The sequence below is a fragment of the Salmo trutta genome, chromosome 2 (genome assembly GCF_901001165.1).
Source record: "Salmo trutta chromosome 2, fSalTru1.1, whole genome shotgun sequence".
NCBI lineage: Eukaryota > Metazoa > Chordata > Actinopteri > Salmoniformes > Salmonidae > Salmo > Salmo trutta.
In genome coordinates, this window is record NC_042958.1 from 61,010,379 (window position 1) to 61,036,047 (window position 25,669).

The 25,669-nt window shown below is 42.2% G+C and overlaps 1 protein-coding gene across 4 annotated transcripts; it reads right to left on the minus strand.

Annotated features, from left to right (window-relative positions):
• Positions 1 to 1,088: 1,088 nt before the first annotated feature.
• Positions 1,089 to 23,751, minus strand: nlrc3 (NLR family, CARD domain containing 3). Of its 4 annotated transcripts, XM_029709813.1 has the most exons (20): positions 23,391 to 23,751; positions 23,096 to 23,197; positions 13,929 to 14,112; positions 13,259 to 13,522; positions 11,305 to 13,054; positions 10,860 to 10,946; positions 10,108 to 10,191; positions 9,804 to 9,887; positions 8,264 to 8,347; positions 8,103 to 8,186; positions 7,653 to 7,736; positions 6,891 to 6,974; positions 6,035 to 6,118; positions 5,683 to 5,766; positions 5,382 to 5,465; positions 5,100 to 5,183; positions 4,806 to 4,889; positions 4,291 to 4,374; positions 1,750 to 1,833; positions 1,089 to 1,607 (listed from the first exon to the last, which is right to left on the minus strand). In XM_029709813.1, the coding sequence occupies exons 3-20, from the start codon at positions 14,050 to 14,052 to the stop codon at positions 1,517 to 1,519; spliced, it is 3,408 nt and encodes a 1,135-aa protein (XP_029565673.1). In that variant the 5' UTR covers positions 14,053 to 14,112; positions 23,096 to 23,197; positions 23,391 to 23,751; the 3' UTR covers positions 1,089 to 1,516. The 4 variants fall into 4 exon arrangements, with proteins under 4 accessions (XP_029565673.1, XP_029565648.1, XP_029565665.1 ...); XM_029709788.1 differs by lacking the exon at positions 23,096 to 23,197 and having other exon boundaries at positions 13,929 to 14,114; XM_029709805.1 differs by lacking the exon at positions 23,391 to 23,751 and having other exon boundaries at positions 13,929 to 14,114; positions 23,096 to 23,361.
• Between the last annotated feature and the right edge of the window lie 1,918 nt (positions 23,752 to 25,669).

Sequence of the window (25,669 nt, forward strand, 5' to 3'; positions counted from 1 at the left end):
TCATTTTGATAAGTGAGGCTTATTTGTATTTGAATTGACGTTTCACAATGGTTAGGTTATTACGAACGCACTGACAGAAGTGGATGCACGTGGCATTTTGGCAACAAACAAAAAACTTTATATCAGAGTTGTGCCACGCGTATCTGCACTCTCATTGGCTAGAATGGTCCCACCTGGTCAAAGCCTCCTCCCGCCTGCCTTCCATCAAAGACAGTACAGTGCTTCCATTTCCATCTTTGAGGACAGGTATTTCCATTGTTGGTCTCTGCGAACGTGGAAACATTGCCTTTAAAATGTCCATAGCTGACAAAGCAAGATTGAATCATAAGGCCGGAATTCAATCCAGATTGACATCCGCATAGTATTGTTTTGGCGGTGTCGGGAACTGGGACCTATCAAATCCACAAGAGGCTCATTGCGTTACCTTATCACAGACACTGCCATTGGATGCAACGAAACCACACGTCCACACCTGACTATAAATCGACAAATCCCATGCACCCATACAACTTCAAACACAGAATTAGACTGATCGGCTTATTAAATCCCCTCCCCATCCAAATGAACATGAAAACTTATATCAGCTCAACATAAATGGTTTGACATTGGAGTCGTTATTTCTAAAGTGGATAGAACATACCCTTTCTAGTGCTGTTTTGAACTTCAAACGTAGAAGGGATCATAAGGGAGTGGTTTGTGACACGTGTGCAACCGCTCACCGATATGTGTCAGCTCGTAACGCAGTTACACCTCCAACGTCATCAAAACAGCTGCTATGCAGCTTAACGCTGTAGTATAAAATATAGATTTTTATATATCCCATTGTGCCAGTAATAGAGCCTTTCTTCTGAGGGTTGTGATCAGCACTATGTGCTTTCTCTCAATATCAATTCAAGTACTGTACTATATACTGTAGGCTAAATATGTGATTTCCTGTATCTAGTGAGATCTTTACCGTCTGGGCGTGAAGGTCACTGCACACTACAGTACTGTGTCTTCCAGTATGTTTGGTGCACACATCATACATCCTATATGAACTGTATACGTCATGTCACACACATTTTCAATTCATATAAAGGCAATGTATATGTAGCTGCTTTAAGATATGTTTATTAGGAAAATAAATGTACATAAATAATATTTAAATGTCAGTCGGTACTAATATACACAATTCCCCCGACAGTACCAATGTAATAGATCTTAAAATAAGACCTACAACAAATATCCCTGCGGTTTGTCGTTGTGGCTGTCCGTCAGAAGCTAGGTCCAATGAGCCAGGCTGATGGGTAGCCTCTGAAATTCTTACTCTACATGTCCATTGCAAAGACAAAGACTTCTCCATGGGCAAGGGATGTGTTCAGAAGGGTGAAACGTGTTCAGAACATTGCAAAGTATTGAGCTGGCACGAGAATGATGGTTCTATACAACACGTTATATATCAATGTACTGTAATGTTTAACCCTAATGAATAAGCCCCTGGGGACCGATGGCCTTTGACCTCTGGCGTCCCTTGAGGTCAGATCTCCACCACACAGTCTGGAGAGTTGGTTCTGATGGCATCAGAGATTACCTTTGCTCCCGACTCTCCAATGCCGTTCCCCTGCAAGCTGGAGGAGTGGAGGAGCATGCATTAAAGCCTGAGTGAGTACACACTCAAGCACGCACACACACAGTCTTACACATACCTTTTTATATACAATATACAGTGCACACCAGATCGTATATGAAAAGTCAGCAGGATACACTCACTTTATATAAGTTAGCTGGTGGTTTCCTTTCAGGGCTGTGGCGATGAATATGGCTCCATCCATTCCCAGAGAGTTCTCCTGCAGACTGCACACACATTACATGCATCAAAAGGCTCATGTAGAATCCAACATGAATCCAACAGGCCTAAGGCACAACCAGACAAAAACACTCAAAAACAAGACCGCAAGACCATTTGGAAGTAATGTATTGTGGCAGCACTCTGAAATTGCTTTCACTGAGGGAACTGAATGTACCTGTGTGTACGTGTGTGTGTGTGTGGGGTTGTCTATCTTTGAATGTCTGTATCAAATGCTTTCTACTTGAGCCTTTCATGTGATGTTTCTCTCTCTCTGACTCAGTGCTTGGATGAACTATGCACAACAACGAAAATATACCCATGCACAATTACTTATTTATTTGGATGTATTTATTTGGACAGTCAAGATAAAACGTTTAATTAGACTCTATCCTCCAGCAATTTGGATTAATGGATTCATTTGTTTAGTATGAGGCGACAGTACAGAAACTCACCTTTTATTTGTGGGTATTCTCATACCCGTTTTACCATTCACGAATGAAAGCACTTTATGTATTTAGTCCCCCCATTTGACGGTGTCATAAGTATCTGGACAAATTCACTTATAGTTCATTACATTTTGTCAAACATTTAGTATTTGGTCCCATATTCTTAACATGCAATAACTACATCAAGCTTGGAGGCAAATGGAATGTTTTAGCTTCACTGTCCAAATAAATACATATGGGAGTGCATATCAGTGTGAAACATAATTATGGAGTCCACTGGAAGCCAGCGAGAGGAAGTATGACTAATATCCCTTACTGAAACAGTTCAGGTGACTAAAGCTCGATAAATGTGTAGAATTACAACCAGCACAATCAAAGACGGGTACATAAATACATTGCCTTCAGACAGTATTCACATCCCTTGAAAGAAGTGCACCTATTGGTAGATGGGTAAAAAAGCAGACATTGAATATCCCTTTGAGCATGGTGAAGTTATTAATTACACATTGGATGGTGTAGTCACTACAAAGTCACCCAGTCACTACAAAGATCCAGGCGTCCTTCCTAACTCAGTTGATGGAGAGGAAGGAAACCGCTCAGGGGTTTCACCATGAGGCCAATGGTGACTTTAAAACAGTCACAGAGTTTAATGGCTGTGATAGGAGAAAGCTTACTCCACAATACTAACCTACATGACTGTACAGAATAAAAATATTCCAAAACATGCATCCTGTTTGGGGTGGCAGGTAGCCTAGTGGTTAGAGGGTTGGGCCAGTAACCGAAAGGTTGCTGGATTGAATCCCCGAGCTGACAAGGTAAAAACCTGTCGTTCTGCCCCTGAACAAGGCAGTTAACCCACTGTTCCCCGGTAGGCCGTCATTGTAAATAAGAATTTGTTCTTAACTGACTGGCCTAGTTAAATATAACAAATAAAAACTTTATTTCCTGAATACATAGTGTTATTTTGGGGGGAAAATCCAACACATCACTGAGTACCACTCTTCATATTTTCATGGTGGCGTCATCATGTTATTGGTATGCTTGTCATCGGCAAGGACAAAGAAGATGATTTAACGGAATAGAGCTAAGCACATGCAAAATCCTAGAGGAAAACCTGGTTCAGTATGCTTTCTACCAGACATTGGGAGACACATTCACCTTTCAGCAGGACAATAACCTAAAACACAAGGCCAAATATACACTGGAGTTGCTTACCAAGACGATATTAAATGTTCTTGAGTGGCCTAGTTAGAGTTTTGAATTAAATCGTCTTGAAAATCTAGGGCAAGACTCAAATGGCTGTCTAGCAATGATCACCAACCAACCTGACAGAGCTTGAAACATTAAAAAAAAGAATGTAAATATTGTACAATCCAAGTGTGCAAAGCTCTTAGAGACTTACCCAGAAAGACTCCCAGCTGTAATAGCTGAATACTTATGTAAATTATATTTCTGTATTTGATTTTCAATAAATTAGGAAAAATGTATTAAAGCATGTTTTCACTTTGTCATTGTGTGTCGATGGGTGAGAGAGAAATCCATTTGAATCCATTTGAATTCAGGCTGTAACACAACAAAATGTTGAATATTTCAAGGGGTATGAATACTTTCTGAAGGCACTGAGGTAGGAAATTGCTGTTGTATCCATTGTGCAATATGTTACTTTGCAAAACAGATTGCCATGGTAACACTAGCCCACTGTAGTTCATGTTTAAAGCCAGATCTATGGTTGCTAATGACAATACAGCCCTTGGGGGAGTGGAGTCGTTAACCCCTGTGGTTTCCTCTGTGCTTGTGGCCAAATGTCTGATGGAAAAATGACGCCAAACAGAAATGCCTTGGTTACAGTCCTAAAGAAAATAATTTGACTTGTCACGCAGTTAATAACGCAATATTTCGTAGAAAGATAAATGCTATTGTACCAAATGTGCAAGTGGGAATACAACTGCTAGTGTGCATGCATGCAATTGCTAATGTTTATACATTACAAGGGCTCACTGGACAAAAAGGACTCACTTTAATGATTTGAGTGTTCTGTTTGTCTTCAGTGCATTAGCCAAAGCCTTGGCTCCCTCCATCCCTATGGAGTTCCCTCGTAGGCTGGAACACAAACGAGAATGTGACAGAAAGGATACAAAGAACACTAAGTCTCTATATGGACCATTGGGAGGCTGGTGAAATCAGAGGGCAGGCTCATGGTAATGGCTGGAATGGAATACATGGAATGGTAAATGTAGGGTTTAAATGTGTTTTAATACCATTTTCATTCGTTCCATTTCAGCCATTACTATGAGCTTATAGTGGACTGTGTTGGGACAAAAATCTGTGAAGAAGAGATATAGATGACTGTGCCAACAGTGGCTGTCAAGAACACCAGAAAGCGCGAGAAAGTGGGAGGGAAGGTGTGACCGAGTGAACAATTTCTAGCAAACGCAGCGGGTCAAGAGAATGAGAGTCAATTTGTTGGTATTATGCCACAAGGACACAGAAATAAAGAGGGAATGAGAGTGATTGAAGGAAATAAAACTCACTCCAGAGTGTGCAGGGTTTTGTTGACCATTAGAGCCTCGGCCATTGAGATGGCACCACTCCTGCCTGCTGATACGCCCTGGAGACTGTAGAGAGAACACACATGTGACCATACACACACACATGACCATACACACGTGCGAACACACACACATGACCATACACACACGTGACCGTACACACACGTGCGAACACACACACACTCATTCTCCTCCATCAGAAGCATTTACAATGTGGCAGAAATAAAGGCAACAAAGCTATTAGCTCAGTATTAAATAGAGATATGGGGCACTAACCACAATGTACAGAGAGACGCATTGGTCTTCAGGGCTCCTGCCAGAGCTACCACTCCTTCATCCCCAATGGCATTTTCCTGTAGACTATACACACACACACACACACACACACACACACACACACACACACACACACACAGAGAGAGAGCCAGAGCAAAATCAGTCTCCACAGTCAATCAATGACATTTAACTGTTCTTTGATTTCCAGACTTGGGAATGGTCCAGTTTCGTCTAAATAAAGAGCAATAGGTAGAATGAAGTGTAGAGGGCTTCAGTGCTTACTCTAGTAGCTGCATGGTGGAGTTGGTGAGTAGAGCATGGGCCAAGGATTTAGTGGCTGTGCACTTGATGAAATTCCACTGGAGACTGGTGGACAGAGAGGGATATTTAGGTGAATTTAAATGTGTGTAGGCGTGTGTGTGTGTTGCCCGCATTCTCCAACACCAACAAATGTGGCAAGGTGTGGGTTGCTGCTGCAGCCAGCAATTAGGGTTGTTCCATCTCAGCAGGCATTCCCTTCACTTTGCAACTGTGTGTGTGTGTGTGTGTGTGTGTGTGTGTGTGCACAGATCTGACTGATTACCGTAAAGTAGTAAGTGCTCGGTTGACCTTCACAGCTCCAGCTATGGCTTTCACCCCCTCATCGTGCAGAAGGTTGGCTGTAAGACTAAGACACACACAGAGATATTGAATGCAAGAGCATCGGTGAGAAGGAAAATAAAAACAGAGAAAGGAAGCCAGAGAAACCTTCATCCATTCTGAATGACCCCAGCTCTAAATAGCCAACTTGTCAGTGCTCCTACTGTTAACACAGAACCCAGATGCCTCACAACGGCACGCCCTGAGTTGGAGACATTTCCCGACAGCTAGGTATTTCTGTGCCACCGTATGGCAGAGGAGAGTGGCCTTTACTGACAGGTGGTGGTGCAACTCACTCCAGGTGTCGGAGAGAGCTGTTCTCCTGCAGTGCCCTGGCCATATCCTTCGCCCCCTCCACCCCGATCGAGTTCTCACGCAGGCTAGCAGGGAGAGGGGAATGAAACAGAGTTATTACAAAGACCGAGCCCTGAAACAGCTAGTGTCCTCCTAAAGATGTTATGGCAGTCTCTGCATAGCTTTTGTTCAGAGAGATGGTATAAAACGTTGAACTAAGGGAAAAACTAGGAGTTTTCTTTTTGCAACACTCAGACAGACTGAGACCGAGTCACAAACCAAACTAGACAGGTTGTAAAGCTGAAATCCGTAGTTAGTGAAACTGCCACGTACGTTTGCGATATTACAACAACAAAAAGTTACTTCAAACAATGAACACAGTTTTTTTTCTTTCTTTGACATCATTGCACACGCAATAGAACAGCAGAATATGTACTGCAACTTGTTTTTTTTGTTTTTTACCACAATGCTCCTCTACTCTGTTTAACCAACAAAACCACAAAAAATAAAGGCGCTTTTGGGGGGGGGGGGGGACACAATGGCGACGTTTCCCCCTTTACGGATTTCGTGTTTAAATGAACATATCCATTTTAATCAGCGACTGATTCAAATGTGGCTAAATGTGTGCAGTGCATCCTCTGGGCAATCGGTGATGAAAATTGACCCATTTTAAAAGTGCCTGGGAGACAGATGTACAGCAGCAACACTGGTGTTTAGGGAGAGACATGATAAACCGAGCAATCATAGTTGAAGTAAGCCATAATGACATACAATGAAACTGATGAATGTTTCCTCAGTCATTATACTCATTAGGACTTAATTGATGAGAGCAGAATTTCCATTAGCTCCAGTACTCACTTCAGACAGATGAGTCCACGGTTCAACCGCAGAGCCTTGGTTAACGCAGTCATCCCTTTGTTACTGATGGAGTTACTCTGCAGGCTGAAAATGGACATAGAATAATTCATTGACCCTTTAGAACCTACCGATCGGTTCTTCTATTTTGTTCTATTTCTAAGGTGTTCTTGGTAGCCTAGTGATTTTTGTGGTTGTAAATGGAACTGTACGTATTGGAAACGTGTTTTATGGCAGGCTGGCATTTCTTAACTGATTTACGTGGGTCGAATTTGATCCACAGAAGTGTATTGTGCCATATCACAATGTGTTGCTGAACTCATGGGCCTATTGATTTTCCATGTTTGAATCAGGCCTATAGGTCTATCTATTTGTCATGACAGCTGTGCGTGGCACATAGACTGTTTATAACAGGTGAATTACCTATCTTATTTATCTTGTTGCCTATATCATCATTAAAAATAAATCTATTTCAAATGCCCCCTCAGTCACTTTAACCTGGCGCCTGGCCTGCAGTAAACTAATCACGATATAACCAGCATAAGGAAAATGTGTCAGAAAACAATGTCGCTATGACAACTGCCACTGCTTCAAACCATGTTAGATAAACAGATGGCTTATGTCATCTAGGTCAAATGGGTGCTTGTGAATGTATTTGTATTGGAGTGTAAGGGGAATAGGAAACATTTTCAAGTTGATGTCAAGTGGAGGAGCTGCATTGCAGTCATGTCAGGTAATGTCATGTAGTGAGGGCAGGACACTGACTGCAGCGAGTGGAGGCTGTGGTTGACGGTCAGGGCCTGGGCCAGGGCCGCAGTGCCTTTGTCCCCCAGCTGGTTACTGCTCAGACTGCAGACCCATAAAGAAACAGAAAACACATTTCAGAAAGCCGCAAGCGTGCATTATTCCGGGCCTTATACTGTCAATACTGGAAGTCCGTGGTAACCAGGTAACTAAGCTAAAAAAAACTAAAACGTGTATTCTTACACCATTGAGAGCACGTCAGATGTGTATATATCAGTCGATTCTGACATATACAACAGTTCTATAGCAGTCAATAGTCTACTGTTAGATGGAACATGACATTGATTTTCTTATGCTCCTAGACGGTCAGACAATGAATCTGTCAACACGTTTTGGTGACATATATGTCATAGAATGTTGAGATGGACATCTTGTAGTATGAACCGCTGATAATGATGACAAAGTTCTTACATCAGTTCTGTAAGTGTCCGGTTTGTCTTTAGCGCTTCTGCAATCCTCTTGGCTCCATCTGCTCCAATACAATTCTTCTGTACACTGCGAGCACAATGTTGATATGTTTCAGCGTACACACACAAACACACACATACACATGGATGGTTGGTAGGACTCACTTCAGCGAGACAAGTTTGCGGTTGGACAGCAGCACCTCAGCCAGGGCGCGAGCGCCCTCCTCCTCAATGAGATTATTTTGGAAACTGCAGAACCGGGAGAAAATGAAATCACAAACCAAAATTATATTTCATATTTCACTGGCATTGGTAAAAAATAATCAAACGGCAATAACTGCTGAAAGCAAATGTCAGAGTCGAAAATCATATAGAGTGCCTGATGAAAGTCTTCACACCCGTTGCACATTTTGCCTCCGTATATTTAAATCTAAAAAGGGATTACATTTGATTTCTTTCCTACTGATCTACACAACCTACTACACATTTTTCAAAGTGCAAGAAAAAAATATAGACATGTTCTAAAATGAATAAAAAACAAATGTCTAACGGTTAATACTTATTTGAAGCTACTTTTGGCAGCAATTACAGCTGTGAATCATGTTGAATAAGAACATATATCCATTGTTTTGGAAAAACTGCTCAAGCTCAGTCAGTTTGGTTGGGGATCATTGATGGCCAGCAATATTCAAGACTTAATGATCTCAGATTTTATTTTACAGATTTATGTCAGCACCAAGAATAGACCACTCAATGGAAACCCATTCTGGTGTGTCTTTAGTCTTAAAATGTGTTTAATTTTCCCTCTGAAAACTAAAACAATCCAAGTGTTAGGTCTTAAGACTGAGGCAGGTTTTCCTCCACGTTTTTACCTGGGCATTTGCCAGTTTTGTATTTATTTTGGTCCTGACCAAACTCGGCAGTCCCTGCCAGGACAAGCATACCTATCCCATGGCACTGACACCACAGTTCTTAAAAATGTAGAGGGTTTACTCCATGATGTGTTGGATTTGCCCCAAACCTTACATCCAATTCTTATCCATGTTGTCTTGAAGTATTACTTAAGAGCCTTGTTGCAAACAAGAGGGATGATTTGGAATGGATTTTTTTTTAGCACAGGTTTCCTTCTTTTCACTCTGTCATATAGGCCAGTAATGTGGAGTGAATTCAGTGCTGTTGATCTATGTACAGTTTTCTCTCAGCTTAGCCAATGAACTTTGTGGCTGGACGGCCAGATCCTCACAGTACCAGGGTGATATGATACACCATCCACAATGTATAATCTACTTGACCATACTCAAAAGGATATTCAGTGTCTTGGAATTCTTTTGTAACCTTCCCTGATATGTGCCTGTCTAAAAAAATGTATCACTGACATGTTTGTAAAGCTAATTTTCAGCTCTGAGATTGAATCATTGTTTGAAATTCACTATCCAACTGAGGGACCTTACAGAGACAGGGGAAGTTGTTCTTAACTCGTTAAGAACTTTTTAAGATGTGCCACAGCAAGTGGTGTGAAGAATTCTTATTCTTTTTTATTATTTCCTGCAAATTTCTGTAATTTGTCTTACATTTTGAAAACTCTGAATTAGTTTATGTAGATATGTAGGGGGAAAAAATGAATTTAATCCTTTTTAAATTTCACTTAAAGGCACCAACTGTGCAAGGGGTGTAAAGACTTTCACTAGCCATTGTAGTTACTCACTTGATGGACACCAGGACCTGATTCATTTTGAGGGCTTCTGCTAGAAACTTGGCGCCTTTAGATCCAATGTTGTTGCTACGGAGACTAAGCCACAAATAACTTATGCTTAACCATAGTTTAATTTCACAAAGTTCTCCTATCTTTAGTTACCACTTTCATACTTATTATATAACCAACAGGTGGGTGTATCTTCTCACTCATTAGAAGATGTTCTCAGATTACTGTTAAAGTGACTGGAACATTGTCATGAACAAACATCTGCTATTCATTTGGATGTAATCAGACACAAATTGGTCTCACTCACTCAAGCGTAATTAGCGTCCGGTTAACCAGTAGTGCTCGACTCAGGGCCTTGGCCCCTTTGTTGCTGATAGCGTTCTCTGCCAGACTTGAATATAAGAGAAGTTACATAAGAAAGACCATCATAATACATCATTATACAATACTGGGCATACCAATTTGCATGTATGACCTCAGTGAATATCATGAACAGTATTATCTCACTTGAAAGAAAATGTTCAATCACAATAAAAGCATAGTAATGAACCTGAATGAGAGTTGAAATGTCCTCGATGCTAAATGTCTGACGACATTGTTTAATGGCTGTGTAAACATTGTCATCTCCTTGAACGGAAGCATTACCAGAATATGTGAAGGACCTGAGGTGGCCAGGGGTCTAAACTGGTTAATGAAAGAAGTAGCAGTGTAATTTGTTTAACACTGATTACAGATCACACAATTGGGTGGCGGTCGGGTGACAACAATCAGTTCAACTCATTATTTGATTTGAGTCCAATCACAAGTACTCGAGGAGACTCATTGACAGTCATCTGCACCTGATTGGACCATGGACGATTTCCCCGTACACTAAAGTACAGAAATGACTGAACATTGAACACCTGCATGGCCTTAAAAGAGGCTACTTATAGGATGTAGGCTGCTTAGTTTTGGGCTATTTCCCCCCCCCCCCCCCCCCCCCCCCCCACACACACACATAGTGAGGGATTCTAGTCATTTTAAAGAATCCCTGCCACAAAGAAATGAATGGCTCCTGACCTTATCTTCTGAAGGTGGCAGTCCTTTGCACTCAGTAAGCTTCCCAGCAGTTCCATGACATCATCTTTAAAATGGTTATTTTCCAATCTGCAAAATGTTAAGATACAGCATCCTTAGTATGGACGTCAATACGCTGTCATAGGGAATTGGAAATTATATTTCAAGTTTAGCCATAAATGTCACAACATATGGCAGGTTCTGCCTCTGACCATATGTCCCCCCCCCCCCTTAATTCCCCTTATCTGAAATGGTTGCACTTTGGAGTGAAGGAGGATATTTTCAGGGATGGAGAGGGGCTTTGTTGAGATGAGGAGGGGGTTATCTGAGATGGGAAGGAGCTTATATGAGATGTGGAGGAGCTTACCTAAAATGTGGAAGGGTTTGTTTGAGATCGGGAGGAGACACCATTAGACAGGGAGCTGAGGACGGGTCTGCTCCAACTAACCTGAGATGGCTGCAGTAGAGCAGCTGAGGCAGCAAGCTTTTTACAGTGGAGTAGTCCAGACATGCCGACAGGTTGATCTCCTCGCTGCACTCTGGAGACACCTGTAGCAGGTAGGCCAGCGCTGTGCAGTGTGTCCGTGTCAGCTTCCCTCCCAGGCCACCACAGCGCAGGTCCTCCTCCACGCTGCGTAGCACCTCTGTGTGCTGCAGTTCCTGCAGGCAGTAGGCCACGTTCACTGAGCGTAGTGACACCACAGCACCACCGCTGCCCAGGAGGTCCTGCAGCAGCCCAGCCGCCCAAACCCTTTGGCCCCCATCGTCCTTCCCCTGGGCCAGCAGGCCTGCCAGCGGCCGCACTGCCGCTGGGCACAGCAACCCCGCCAGGAACCGCACAAACACGTCCAGGTGACCATCCTCTGCCTGCTGGGACCGCTGCAGGGCGCTCCTGAAGTGGTTCTGGAAGCCGATCTTGGGCCAGGACATGGCGCTCTCGGTGAACAGGTCAAAGATGGCACGTTTGGAGCAGATGTGGTAGTATGTGGCTGCTAAGAACTCCTGCACAGTCAGGTGGGTGAAGCGGTAGGCCACACAATTTGGGGAATCCTCACGGATCAGTACTCCAGTTCCTAGGCCACCCTGGGTGGATGGAAGGTCTACTCCATAGGCCCTCATGTCCTGCTCACTGAAGGTGTATTTGTGCTTCAGAAGTCCGTAGAAGGCCAGTCGGCCCAGACTTCCCAGCAGCTTGCGGTTGTTCCCGTTAAGCTGATCCATCTTGATAGGCTCTCTGCCTCTGGGCTCACCTGCTTCGGCTCTCATAGCGCAGAAGTGGGAGTAGAGCTCAGTGCAGGTCCTGGGAAGACCCTCCTGCCAGCCACTCTCCAACAGGTACCCAAAGGTAACCGCCACTATCCAGCAAATGCAAGGCATGTAAGACATCACCATGAAGATCTTGTTTGACTCCAAGTGAGTCCATATCTGACTGGCAGTATCTCCCTTAGGGAAGTTGTGGCTCAGGAACAGCCGGATTTCCTTCGGGCTGAATCCGGGGATCTCGGTCAACCTGTCCACTAGTCCCCCAGGAATCAACGAGGCCACCGCCGGCCTGGAGGTCACCCACACCGCTGCTTCAGGGAGCAGGTTGCCCCGGATGATGTTGGTGACCAAGTCGTCCACCGACACCTCCTTCTTGGGGTCTGTGCAAGGCACAGTCTCCGAGAAGTCCAGAGGACAACGGAACTCGTCCAGACCGTCGAAAATCAGCAATGTCCGACATGTACCACTCAGCACCAGGCTGGGGTCCGTCATGTGAGGGAAGGCCAGCTTCACCAGTCTTTCGGCCGACAGCTTCTCCCCAGTGTTCAGCTCCCAGAAGGCAAAGGGCAAGACAAAACTCACGTCCGTGCAGATCTCGCCTCTGCTCCAAAGGCGTACAAAATGTCCCACAAGGGTGCTCTTGCCGATGCCGGCCACTCCCACGGTGAGGGAGACCCTGGGGGGCAGGCTGACCCGTGTGAGGGGCTCCAGGAGTTTGGCCAGGGCCAGCTGTCTGACGTGGTGTCTCCGCGCCCCACGGGTGGCCTCCACCTGCATGAGGTCGTGCTCCTTCTGCTGGAGGTCCGAGAGGCCGTCGACCAGGAGCAAGATTCTGGAGGAGGAGAATTCTGGGCTACAGGGGCCAGGGGAGAGGCTGTCACTTGGTGTGGGATACTGCAACAGAAGAGCCTCCTTGTGCTCCTGAACCATGGGGTCTGCAGTGAGAGGAGAATCAAATCACAGACAATGATAGCTTATAGTAGTTTCAGAGAGGGGTGTATACCAATACAATTACCAGCCATAGATAGCTTTATCACTATCTGGATCTGAACAACTTGCAGAAGGCAGATGACAATCCTACACACAACACACTCTAGCCGAATAAACTAGATGCCAACCAATAGGGTCCTCCTCCTCACCATGCATCGTGATAAGCCGGTACATCTGGGAGTCAGAGTTCTCAAGGAAGGCCTGGAGAGCGTTGGAGCCCTGGGGGTCCATGCTGGCCAGGATGGAGGTGAGGGTGCCCACCCGCTCCTGCAGCTGCCCCCCAGCCTGTACCTGGGCCTCCTCACCCTGGCTCAGCAGCTCCAGCTTCCTCATGTGGGACAGCGCCCCCTCCAGGAGGGGAGTGGTAATGAAGCGCTGCAGATGCCCCTGATGTTTCTGGATCCAGCCCACATCTAGGCCACAAGAGACAGACGAACATATTCAGAGCTCTGAACTCTGATTAGAACTCTCTATGTGCAATTTGCACTTTTGACTTTGAGTAAATCATGGATTTATGTTAATGTTGATTGGTGTGAACTCTTCAAGTTATGTGTACGTATCGTCAGTTAGAATTTGGTCTGGTACAACTTCACCTAACGTAGCATGCGTAAAAATACGCCAGAACAGAGTTCCTACATCCGGTTTTCAGCGGTAAAGGAAGCTAGTTTGAATTAGCTGTATCCCTGAAAACCGAATGCATCCAGTTGTTGGCAACTTGTCCAAACCTGCTTTCATGTACAGCTCTTTAGTCGATTGAGGAAATTATCAAGAAGGACATTAAGTGCAGCTCATAATGGCAACAACAGCAATGGCTTTTACCTTCCATCTCTCCCTTGGTGGAAGTTGAGGTGGGGGTAGACTGGAGGTCAACATAGCAGTCCTCTTGCCATGCGATACGCTTGTTTCTGTCCAGAATAGAATTGTAATGGGTGTTTCTTTCCATGGAGCTGTTGCTTTTTCCTGTCTAAAGATATGCCTGTCCACCTTTCTCCATCTCCGATTACTCTTGAACACAAAAAGGAAAAGCATGTCTCACCTCAGGGCACAGAAACGTGACATGTTGTGATTGAAGCCTTCTTTGTCAGTACAGTAACACCCTTGCCTATCACTGACTTTACCCTCACCTGATTGGAGTGTCCAAGGAACAGTGTATGATAATTGTGCCAATCATCAGGGGCCTCCTTTATAACAGTTGTGTAAATTTCACACAATTTCTGTGTGCACCATTTCTGGAAAGTCTGTGCACGAATGAAAACGAACATTAAAACTCCGGCTGGAAACCCCCTCCATTCACCTTTCATGGTGACAATAATGCACTTTATTTGCTGCATAATTTGGAACTATTTGGAATTAGGTCACGGCAGTTTCTAAAATAGATATATTTAAAAATTTCCGTTAGAGGTGTGGGCCGAATGTTTTAATAACTAAATCATGTTTTTACTTTTTCAAACTAAACATGCATGCTTCAGCGAGTGCCTGTCTGCGCATTCTGCAAGATTGATTGCATATTCAAAACTATTTAAAAGTAGACTATGCTGCAGCCCACACTTCTATTCAAAAGACGAGTTGTTGTTCAATATACAACAGATTCACGTGGTGTGCAGCATCCACAAGTTGTCTGAAAATACGAAAATTGTGGTGGAAAATGTTATTTTATTAAGACGGTATACATATTTTCCCCATTTATTTTCCACAGAGGAGCCATTAAATTGAGTAAAGGAGGAAATTGATGCCTTTGCAGCCTGAATGAAGGATGTTTTATGTACAAACCGGTCGATGGGGGACACGAGCGTGTTGCAAGTTGAGGAAATTTAAGTCGGACGTAAGATGAATAATGACATAAAGGTATAATATCGACATCTTGAGACCAGTTGGGCTGTACAGTAGCCTACCCATACGGTCAAATCGTTTTATGTAAGCTACTGGTCTATTTACTGTGATGGCAGATTGTTTGAATCTTTTACAGTAATGTATGCTGTATCTGGCAAAGGGCTGTGTCCGTTTCTGAAAGAGAGAACAATGGCAAATTGTTTTGGACCAACAATGTTTTGCATCTACTGTTTCCCCAACCTAAATACACTGAATAAAAATATGAATGCAGCATGCAACAATTTCAAAGATTTTACTGAGTTACAGTTCATATAATCAGTCAATTGAAATGAATTCATTAGGCCCTAATCTATGGATTTCACATGACTGGGATTACAGATATGCATCTGTTGGTTACAGATACCTTTAAAAAACAGTAGGGGCCTGGATCAGAAAACCAGTCAGTATCTGGTGTGACCACCATTTGCCTCATGCAGCATGACACATCTCCTTCGCATTGAGTTGATCAGGCTGTTGATAGTGGCCTGTGGAATATTGTCCAACTGCTCTTCAATGGCTGTGCGAAGTTGCTGGATATTGGCGGGAACTGGAACCCGCTGTCATACACGAAGATCCAGAGCATCCCAACCATGCTCAATGGGTGACATGTCTGGTGAGTATGCAGGCCAAGGAAGAACTGGGCATTTTTAGCTTCCAGGAATTATGTACAGATCCTTGCAACATGGTGCCGTGCATTATCATGCTGAAGCATGAGGTGATGGTGGAGGATGAATGGCACGACAATGGGCCTCAGGATATCGTCACAGGAATCTCTGTGCATTCAAATTGCCGTTGATAAAATGCAATTGTGTTTTGTTGTCCGTAGCTTATGCCTGCCTGCCCATACCATAACCCCACCACCACCATGGGGCACTCAGTTCACAATGACATCAGCAAACTACTCGCCACACAACGCCATACACGCTGTCTGCCATCTGCCCGGTACAGTTGAAATCGGGATTCATCTGTGAAGAGCACACTTCTCCAGTGTGTCAGTGGCCATCGACGGTGAGCATATGCCCACTGAAGTCGGTTACAACAGTGAACTGCAGTCAGGTCAAGAACCTGGTGAGGATGATGAGCACGCAGCTGAGCTTCCCTGAGATGGTTACTGACAGTTTGTGCAGAAATTATTCCGTTGTGCAAACCCATAGTTTCATCAGCTGTCCGGGTGGCTGGTCTCAGATGATCCTGCAAATGAAGAAGCCGGGTGTGGGAGTCCTGGGCTGGCGCGGTTACAAGTGGTCTGCGGTTGTGAGGCCGGTTGGACCTACTGCCAAATTCTCTAAAAGGACGTTGGAGGCGGCTTATGGTAGAGAAATGAACATTTAATTCTCTGGCAACAGCTCTGGTGGACATTCCTGCAGTCAGCATGCCAATTGCACTCTCCCTCAAAACAGACATCTGTGGTGTTGTGTGACAAAACTCAACATTTTAGAGTGGTGTTTTATTGTCCACAGCACAAGGTGCACCTGTGTAATGATCATGCTTTTTAATCAGCTTTTTGATAAGTCACATGTCAGGTGGATGAGAGAAATATGCTTTTGTGCATATGGAAGATTTCTGGTATCTTTTATTTTAACTCATGAAACATGGGACCAACACTTTACATGTTGTGTTAATATTTTTGCTCAGTGTTTGATGGACTGCACGTGAAATTCTGCAATATTGTAGAGGGCAGGCTACTGATTTTTAAAATTTATTACAGTACTTACTGGGGCTGGGAATTGCCGGGGACCTCATGATACTTAGGTGCACAACCTGGTCTCAGAGCATTTCGTAATATTCTGTAAGTAAATTCATGACATTCCAATGCTATGTTACGTTTCAAATGGTATGTATTAATTTGTGGATGTCCATCATTCATTTCGTATGATGTGTTACGAATTACAATTCGTATGTGTTTACGATTTGCAATTCGTTCAATACGTTATGAATCTGAAAAATGTACAAAATGTTACGAATTTGCAATACGTATGATATGTTACGAATTCCAATTTGTTGTTGCTAACGTTAGATTCAAACTCACAGGGGTTAAAGGGGTTAAATATGTGTTAAAAAAACGAAAATATTTCCTGAGCCTTCTTATATATAGCCTTCCAAGATATAAGACAGACACTTATTGCTTATGATTTATTTTTGGACTGTCTTTTTGGCTATTTATGAATGTATTATTCAATGTGTTTCTATGGGCTATAGTAGCAAAGGCCAAATTAAATATTTTATCAAATAATTTTGGGGGGATCCATACAAGGGTCCTAAAATTAAAAACCAAAAAGCTTAATGATCCATAATATGACCATCTTAAAACAATTATGTATGTTCGCTTAGTAGAAACCCCCACCCCCTTTAAGGTTAAGTAACCATACAACACATAACATATTATACTAATTTGAGTGTCCCGGATTTACATTTATTATGCGTTGTATCACAACATATGTAATGTCTAGTCTATGAGCCTTCTTAACCCTTTTAGCTAACTGTTCCCCTAACCCTTAAACCTAACCTTACCTGTTAGGGCTAGGGGGCAGTATTTACACGGCCGGATAAAAAAACGTACCCGATTTAATCTGGTTACTACTCCTACCCAGTAACTATAATATGCATATAATTATTGGCTTTGGATAGAAAACACCCTAAAGTTTCTAAAACTGTTTGAATGGTGTCTGTGAGTATAACAGAACTCATATGGCAGGCAAAAACCTGAGAAGATTCTGAACAGGAAGTGGCCTGTCTGACAAGATCTTGTTCTTCTTGTCTCTGTTTATTGAAGACTGATGATCTTTGCTGTAACGTGACACTTCCTACGGCTCCCATAGGCTCTCAGAGCCCGGGAAAAAGCTGAATGATGTCATTCCAGCCCCAGGCTGAAACACATTTGTGCTTTTGGCAAGTGGCCGATAAGAGGATAATGGGCTTAGGCGCGTGCACGAGTCGATCCTGTGCTTTATTTTCTGTTGTCTATTTACCTAAACGCAGATTCCCGGTCGGAATATTATCGCTTTTTTACGAGAAAAATGGCATAAAAATTGATTTTAAACAGCGGTTGACATGCTTCGAAGTACGGTAATGGAATATTTAGAAATTTTTTGTCACGAAATGCGCCGTGCTCGTAACCCTTATTTACCATTCGGATAGTGTCTTGAACGCACGAACAAAACGCCGCTGTTTGAACATAACTATGGATTATTTGGGACCAAACCAACATTTGTTATTGAAGTAGAAGTCCTGGGAGTGCATTCTGATGAAGAACACCAAAGGTAATCAAACTTTTCTAATAGTAAATCGGAGTTTGGTGAAGGCTAAACTTGCTGGGTGTCTAAATAGCTAGCCCTGTGATGCCGGGCTATCTACTTAGAATATTGCAAAATGTGCTTTCACCAAAAAGCTATTTTAAAATCGGACATATCGAGTGCATAGAGGAGTTCTGTATCTATAATTCTTAAAATAATTGTTATGCTTTTTGTGAACGTTTATCGTGAGTAATTTAGTAAATTGTTAGTAAATTCGCCGGAAGTTTGCGGGGGGTATGCTAGTTCTGAACGTCACATGCTAATGTAAAAAGCTGGTTTTTGATATAAATATGAACTTGATTGAACAAAACATGCATGTATTGTATAACATAATGTCCTAGGTGTGTCATCTGATGAAGATCATCAAAGGTTAGTGCTGCATTTAGCTGTCTTCTGGGTTTTTGTGACATTATATGCTAGCTTGAAAAATGGGTGTCTGATTATTTCTGGCTGGGTACTCTGCTGACATAATCTAATGTTTTGCTTTCGCTGTAAAGCCTTTTTGAAATCGGACAGTGTGGTTAGATTAACGAGAGTCTTGTCTTTAAAATGCTGTAAAATAGTCATATGTTTGAGAAATTGAAGTAATAGCATTTCTAAGGTATTTGAATAACGCGCCACAGGATTCCACTGGCTGTTACATAGGTGGGACGATTTGGTGCCACCTACCCTAGAGAGGTTAACCCTTTTAGCTAACTGTTCTCCTAACCCTTAAATCTAACCTTAACCCTTTTAGCTAACTGTTACCCTAACCCTTAAACCTAACCTTAACCCTTTTAGCTAACTGTTCCCCTAACCCTTAAACCTAACCTTAACCCTTTTAGCATGGCTTTTCCATGAATTTTAACCTAACTCCTAACCTTAACCGTTAACCCTAACCCCTAGTGTTAGCTAACGTTAGCCGCCTAGCCAACATTAGCTACAACAAATTGGAAATCGTAACATATACGTTTCACCAATTCGTAACATTGTAAGGATTGCAAATTCGTAACATATCATACGAATTGTCATTTGTAAAACATCAGATGTATTGTAATTTGTAACATATCATATGAAATGGATGATGGGCATCGACAAATGAATACATACCATAAAAAACATAACATATCATACTAAATGGAATGTCTCCGATTTGCATACAGAATAACACGAAATGCTCTGAGACCACGCTGCGAAAGGATATGCATTACGATTCTCAAGATTCTGCATGTATTGCAATTCGATACTGGGATTTTTATTGCAAATAGATGTTCCAAACATATTGCTCACCATGTATCTGCAGCAGAAAGACAAGGAGAACATCTGAAGAGAGCACCCTCCCCCATCACTAGTACTTACAGTAGCATGTATATAAACTGTAGGCCTACTTCAATGGAAAAGATAAACTGTTCATTCACCTGTTAAATTTGACTGTATATTATAAACCCTGCTGCCTATGGGATTGCAAAACTTGAAATATAGCCTATCTATTTACTACTACTAGGTCCAATTAAATGAGAGATGTGCATGGTAATTTGATGTATGGCTACTTCGGAAACATGAACCCATCACAGCCAGAGAAGGTGATGAATTTATTCTGCAATGGTTATAAAGATAAAATAAATACTGAAAAAGATTCCTGTTTTAGATACTAAAACCTACTAATGGCTGCATTTCTGTTAATATGTTCTCCAGTTTACATTTTTTATGAATAAGCTTTATCATAACCCTCATTTGCACAAAACAATTGCCAGGTTGCAATACAATATTTCAATCACTAACAGAGATGTGTGTACGCATGGAGGTCTAAAGTTTGTGGGAAGATGAGCACATTCTCATGTCAAGGTATACTTTCATAATTGGCAACTTTTTGGGAGTATGTTTTCTATGTACACACGGTTTATAAATAAGGCCCCAGGTGCTTTCCTTGTGCAAGCAAGGGGTAATGACCATTCAATGTATTGAATTCAAAATTGCAATATTGCAATAAAGAGTTACATAATGTATGGTCAGTAATGATGGTTGCAGAAAAGACGTTCCTAAAGTGTGAAGACCAATAAATGAGAAGAAGTTTAAGAGAAGAGTTTCAACAGTGTCTGTCAACATATGACAAGAAGCTAAGGCTCTATAAGAGAAGATTCAGAAGGGGCCGAGCACTGCAGCTAGAATAACTACAAATGAACAACCGTCAGCAGTTTTGGAATGAAATCAATAAGATGGGTCCGAAAAAAAGATTTATGAAAATCCCTATGGAAATCATACTGGAAAATTGTGAACTTGAGCATAAGATGAATTGTGTATTATAGAACTGGGAGAATGACTTTGCTAACCTATTTTCAGTCAGCAATATCCAATTAGTGTTTGATGACTTCTTAAATTATACTTGTATCTTAAAAAATGGGTTGGAAATGGAAATGATTAGGGCTGGATTCACCTCAAATCAATTCCTGGATGCAAAATTGTCTATGGAGGAAGTTAGGAAGGCTGTTGAGGAAAGCTAAAAAGCAACAGGAAAAAAGGCAACATGAATAGCGGAGCTTCCAAATTTGGACATAAAATGTGTCTATTCCCAAATGTGTTTTGAAAATGTTATTATCCCATCAACTTAGTACACGTTTATCATCAAACCAATCCCAAAGTCATCAACAAATGATCCACGGGTCCCACTAAATTACAGAGGCATCAGCCTTATAAGCACAGCCTACAAGTTATATTCTGGGATCTTAAACCATCAGGTTTGCTTGTAAATCACATTTACACAGTATCCACTGTGATTAGAGCCAGACTACAAGAATGCAAACCTACATATGCATGTTTTGTTGATTTCACAAAGGCCTTTGATTGGCTAAATATAGATCTACTTGCTTTCAAATTTATATTAGCTGGGATGTACAGAAGATTGTATGATACAATTAAAGCCCTATATAGGGGGTGGCAGGTAGCCTGGCGGGTAGGAGTATTAGGCCAGTAACCGAAAGGTTGTTGGATCGAATCCCTGAGCTGACAAGGTACAAATATGTTGTTCTGAGCAAGGCAGCTAACCCACAGGGCGCCGAAGACGTGGATGTGGATAAAGGCAGCCCTTTAAGCCCTTTGGGTTAAATGCAGAAGATGCATTCAGTTGTACAACTGCCTAGGTATCCCCTTTCCCTAGTGCTCCAATTGCCTGTGTACAGGTAAATGAGCTGAAGACCAGATTGCTTCCCACTCCATTTGGGGTCAGAGGGAAACAAGAAAATCAAAGGTCCTTGTGTGCAGATTTGAGAACCAGGATACTGCCTTTGGCAAATAAAGTAGGTAGATTAAATTCCATAGATGAAGAAGAGTGGCTATGTACTGTATTTGATTTAGGAGAGGTCAAGAAAAAGCAGCACTTTATTTCACTGTACTTTATACGATTACATAAGAGTAACCTAGTTTAATACAATGATATGATAATTGTATTTTGCTACAGTGAAATATAGTGTCTTATAAGCCAGTCTGTGTTGGGCATCATGCTCTAAACTGCAAATCATGCTCTAAACTGCATTTCTACACTGGGGGCTCTTGAAAACACCCCTTTGTGCAGTAATGAATGGTGCATCTGTGTGAGATCCTCAAGTAAACAAGCAATATTTCTCTCATTGATACCATTAGTGTTCTAATTTTTCAAGTCAGTTGAAAATAAACTGTGCACTGCAGCCTAATGTGCTGTTCTTAATTATTATAATACTTTTTTTTACAAATAAGTGCAGTTCTTTTCTTTTTAAATCAAATGCATGGCCCATATAATTCACAGGGCATACACCTTTTCAGTAGTCAGCATTAAGTGGTTACTTTATTATTTTTCCATTTAAAGGGTATAATTGGAGGCCAAAGTCAAGGTAGTGATGCATTATAGACATGATGAAAGAAACAGATGTTATTAAGTAAATATTTTTTTCAGCACTTGGCAGCCCCGTTCTGTGAGCTTGTGTGGTCTACCACTTCACGGCTGAGCCGTTGTTGCTCCTAGATGTTTTCACTTCACAATAACAGCACTTACAGTTGACCGGGGCAGTTTTAGCAGGGCAGAAATTTTACGAACTGACTTGTTGGAAATGTGGCATCCTATGGCGGTGACACGTTAAAAGTCACAGACAGATTTTATACATCTGTCAGCAACGAGTGTGGCTGAAATAGCCAAATCCACTAATTTAAAGGACTGTCCACATACGTTTGTATATGTAGTGCAACTGACAAAAATACAAATTCTTTCAAAAACATCCATTATAAAATCTCCCTCCCCAGTCACCCTAATTGACATCAAATTTCAAATCAACAGAAGAACATAAGGTCACCTTACCGCCAAGATCTTGATGTGCTACAGTAGCATAGTATACACCTGGCTTATGCAGGGTTTTCACTGTAACAAGACAGACAGAGCAAAACAAGCTTTCCTGTAAAGTCATTCTGTCTTTACCATACCAGGTCTGCGCACGGCGGAAGTTGACTCAACTCATCGCCCAAACCAAACCCCATAAAAGTAGCTCTTGAGGTGTTGCAGGCAGGTTGTCAGCTTCCGGTTCAGTCTGAGACAGAGAGTCACGAAGCTAAAAACCACAACCTACCACGGCCTGGCTGCAATCTTCACATTACACCTCAGACACCAACAGTGAGACAAACTGACGTGACTATAGTAACAGGAGTACAGGACAGAGCTACCCTTTGGAGATACTTGAGTAACTATAGTAACAGTCATTCTTATAAACTTTCAAGAGCATCAGCATTGATATCCAGTCTCATCAAAAAATGAATGAAGCATTAAGTGAGCTAGAGTGAAACTGAGTGTCAATAATTTGCTGTCCATGTAGTTTATTGTCATACTTCCTGTCTAGGTGTCCCGTTGGGCCTCGCTTGACTGCTCTCACACGTCTGGTAGTTGCAGCTGAGTTTAAACAATGGTTTTGAAGTCTGAAGTCAGAGTGGCTGGTGCCAATGTTGAAAGGAAATGAGAGAGAGAGTAAAGAAGTTGGAAGGGGTGTGAGAAAGGTCAAAAGCTCAAGTTGCCACAAATGCAATATCTTAACCCACGTGGACCTCCACATGGGGGGAAATAACAACTGAAATTGAAGCGAGTATAAGATAAATAAATATATGATCAGGTACGAAGATAACTCACCGTGGGCGACTGGTGCAGCTGTGGGTCGGGTTTCAACAGGTGTGAGCATTAATGACCCTGAACTCAAGTCCTCTACCTCATATTGTGGGGTGAGATAGAAATGGAACAGCTGCTTTGGTTTAGTGGATCTTGCTCTCGCTGTCTGCAGCTGGCCTGAAAGGAACTCTCAGACAAACCCTCCAAAAATAGATATCCTCTGGAGACACTTCTTCTGACTAGACGGCTTAATGCTGCTTCAGCACTGAAGGTGCTACTTGTGACAAGAAATTTTGCTAACAAAGTAAATAATCGTAAAAAGTAACTTGTCGCTCAGTTAAGGGGGGACTCTGCTCTCGCTGAGCTGTTTGACGTTGCACCTCTTCCTGTGTCACTATCTGACTTCCTGTATCGAGGCAAGGAGATTTCAGTTAGGCATATGATGCTTTGCGTTGCATGAACTCTATTTTTGAATTACTCCTTGTGCACATATACAGTCGTGGCCAGAAGTTTTGAGAATGACACAAATATTAATTTCCACAAAGTTTGCTGCTTCAGTGTCTTTAGATATTTTTGTCAGATGTTACTATGGAATACTGAAGTATAATTACAAGCATTTCATAAGTGTCAAAGGCTTTTATTGACAATTACATGACGTTGATGCAAAGAGTCAATATTTGCAGTGTTGACCATTCTTTTTCAAGACCTCTGCAATCCGCCCTGGCATGCTGTCAATTAACTTTGTCACTTGCTGGACTTTCTTGGGCAGCCTGAAGCCTTCTTCACAACAATTGAACAGCTCTCCTTGAAGTTCTTGATGATCCGATAAATGGTTGATTTAGGTGCAATCTTACTGCCGGCAATATCCTTGCCCGTGAAGCCCTTTTTGTGCAAAGCAATGATGACGGAACGCGTTTCCTTGCAGGTAACCATGGTTGACAGAGGAAGAACAATGATTCCAAGCACCACCCTCCTTTTGAAGCTTCCATTCTGTTATTCGAACTCAATCAGCATGACAGAGTGATCTCCAGCCTTGTCCTCGCCAACACTCAAACCTGTGTTAACGAGAGAATCACTGACATGGTGTCAAGCTGGTCCTTTTGTGGCAGGGCTAAAATGCAATGGAAATGTTTTTTGGGGATTCAGTTCATTTGCATGGCAAAGAGGGACTTTGCAATTCATCTGATCACTCTTCATAACATTCTGGAGTATGTGCAAATTGCCATCATACAAACTGAGGCAGCAGACCTTGTGAAAATTAATATTTGTGTCATTCTGAAAACTTTTGGCCACGACTGTACACGCCAAAACATCTCCACAAACATTATTTTAGCTAGGGAGCTAGAAGACGTTATCAATTATCCTGAAATCTAATCTAATGCCAAAATCAAATGTAAAACTTACATTGATATGATTAGGATTATTTAGAATTGACAATAATAAAAAGACAGGCAGGTAGCCTAGTGGTTAGAGTGTTGGGCCAGTAACTGAAAGGTTGCTAGATCAAATCCCTGAGCTGACAAGGTAGGAATGTGTCATTCTGACCCTGAACAAGGCAGTTAACCCACTGTTCCTAGGCTGTCATTGTAAATAAGAATTTGTTCTTAATACTGACTTGCCTAGTTAAATAAAGGTTACATTTAAAAAATGAAAAAAAATAAGGGCATGAAGGTATCAGGGGAGGTAAAGAGTGGCTGACAGAAAGAGGATGGAACTGACTCATCTCATACTGTGTAGAGAAAACAAACTAGATAAGAAAAAACAAGTTATTGAAAGGGAAAGATGGAGAGGTTGTGAAAGGGAGACATACTGTGTAAACAGTACATCAATGTAGAATTACATAGGTACTTGCACTCAAACCATGAAAAGGCAAAACCAAGGAGGCCAAGATGTAAAAATATAATGAATAGCATCAGTTATTGAATCCTTTGGCCACGTCTCCAGATATAAAGTGAATCTTGAAAAGTCAGTGGCAGGGCAGTTTGGAGACCTGGCAACTATCCCACATTTTCTGGCTATATTTGTCTCACTTAACCTTAAAGATCTTTTCAAACTCAACATCGTTGCAGTGCTCAAGAAAGTCAGAATTGATCTCAAAAGGTGGTTTCCCATCTCATGGATTGTCAGGGTGAGCCTTATTACGATGAATATCCTCCCTAGTTTGCTCTACCCCATGCAAATGATGCCACTGTGGCTCAATAGAAAAATTGTCAAGTGTTGAGAAGGACCTCTCTAAATGCATTTTTTTAATGGTTAAAGAGCTCGACTTAAAATGAGGACTCTACAACTACCCAAAGAGAGAG

Bases quoted from the DNA above. Each gene is read 5' to 3' on its own strand.
- nlrc3 (XM_029709788.1), bottom strand. From the start codon at position 14,052: ATGGAAAGAAACACCCATTACAATTCTATTCTGGACAGAAACAAGCGT. The intron at 10,192-10,859 runs GTCAGGAGCCAT...CTTATATTCAAG, and splicing joins TGCCACCTTCAGAAGATAAG to TCTGGCAGAGAACGCTATCA. The intron at 7,737-8,102 runs GTAAGAACTTTG...ATGGGTCTGCAG, and splicing joins CGGACACTTACAGAACTGAT to TCTGAGCAGTAACCAGCTGG.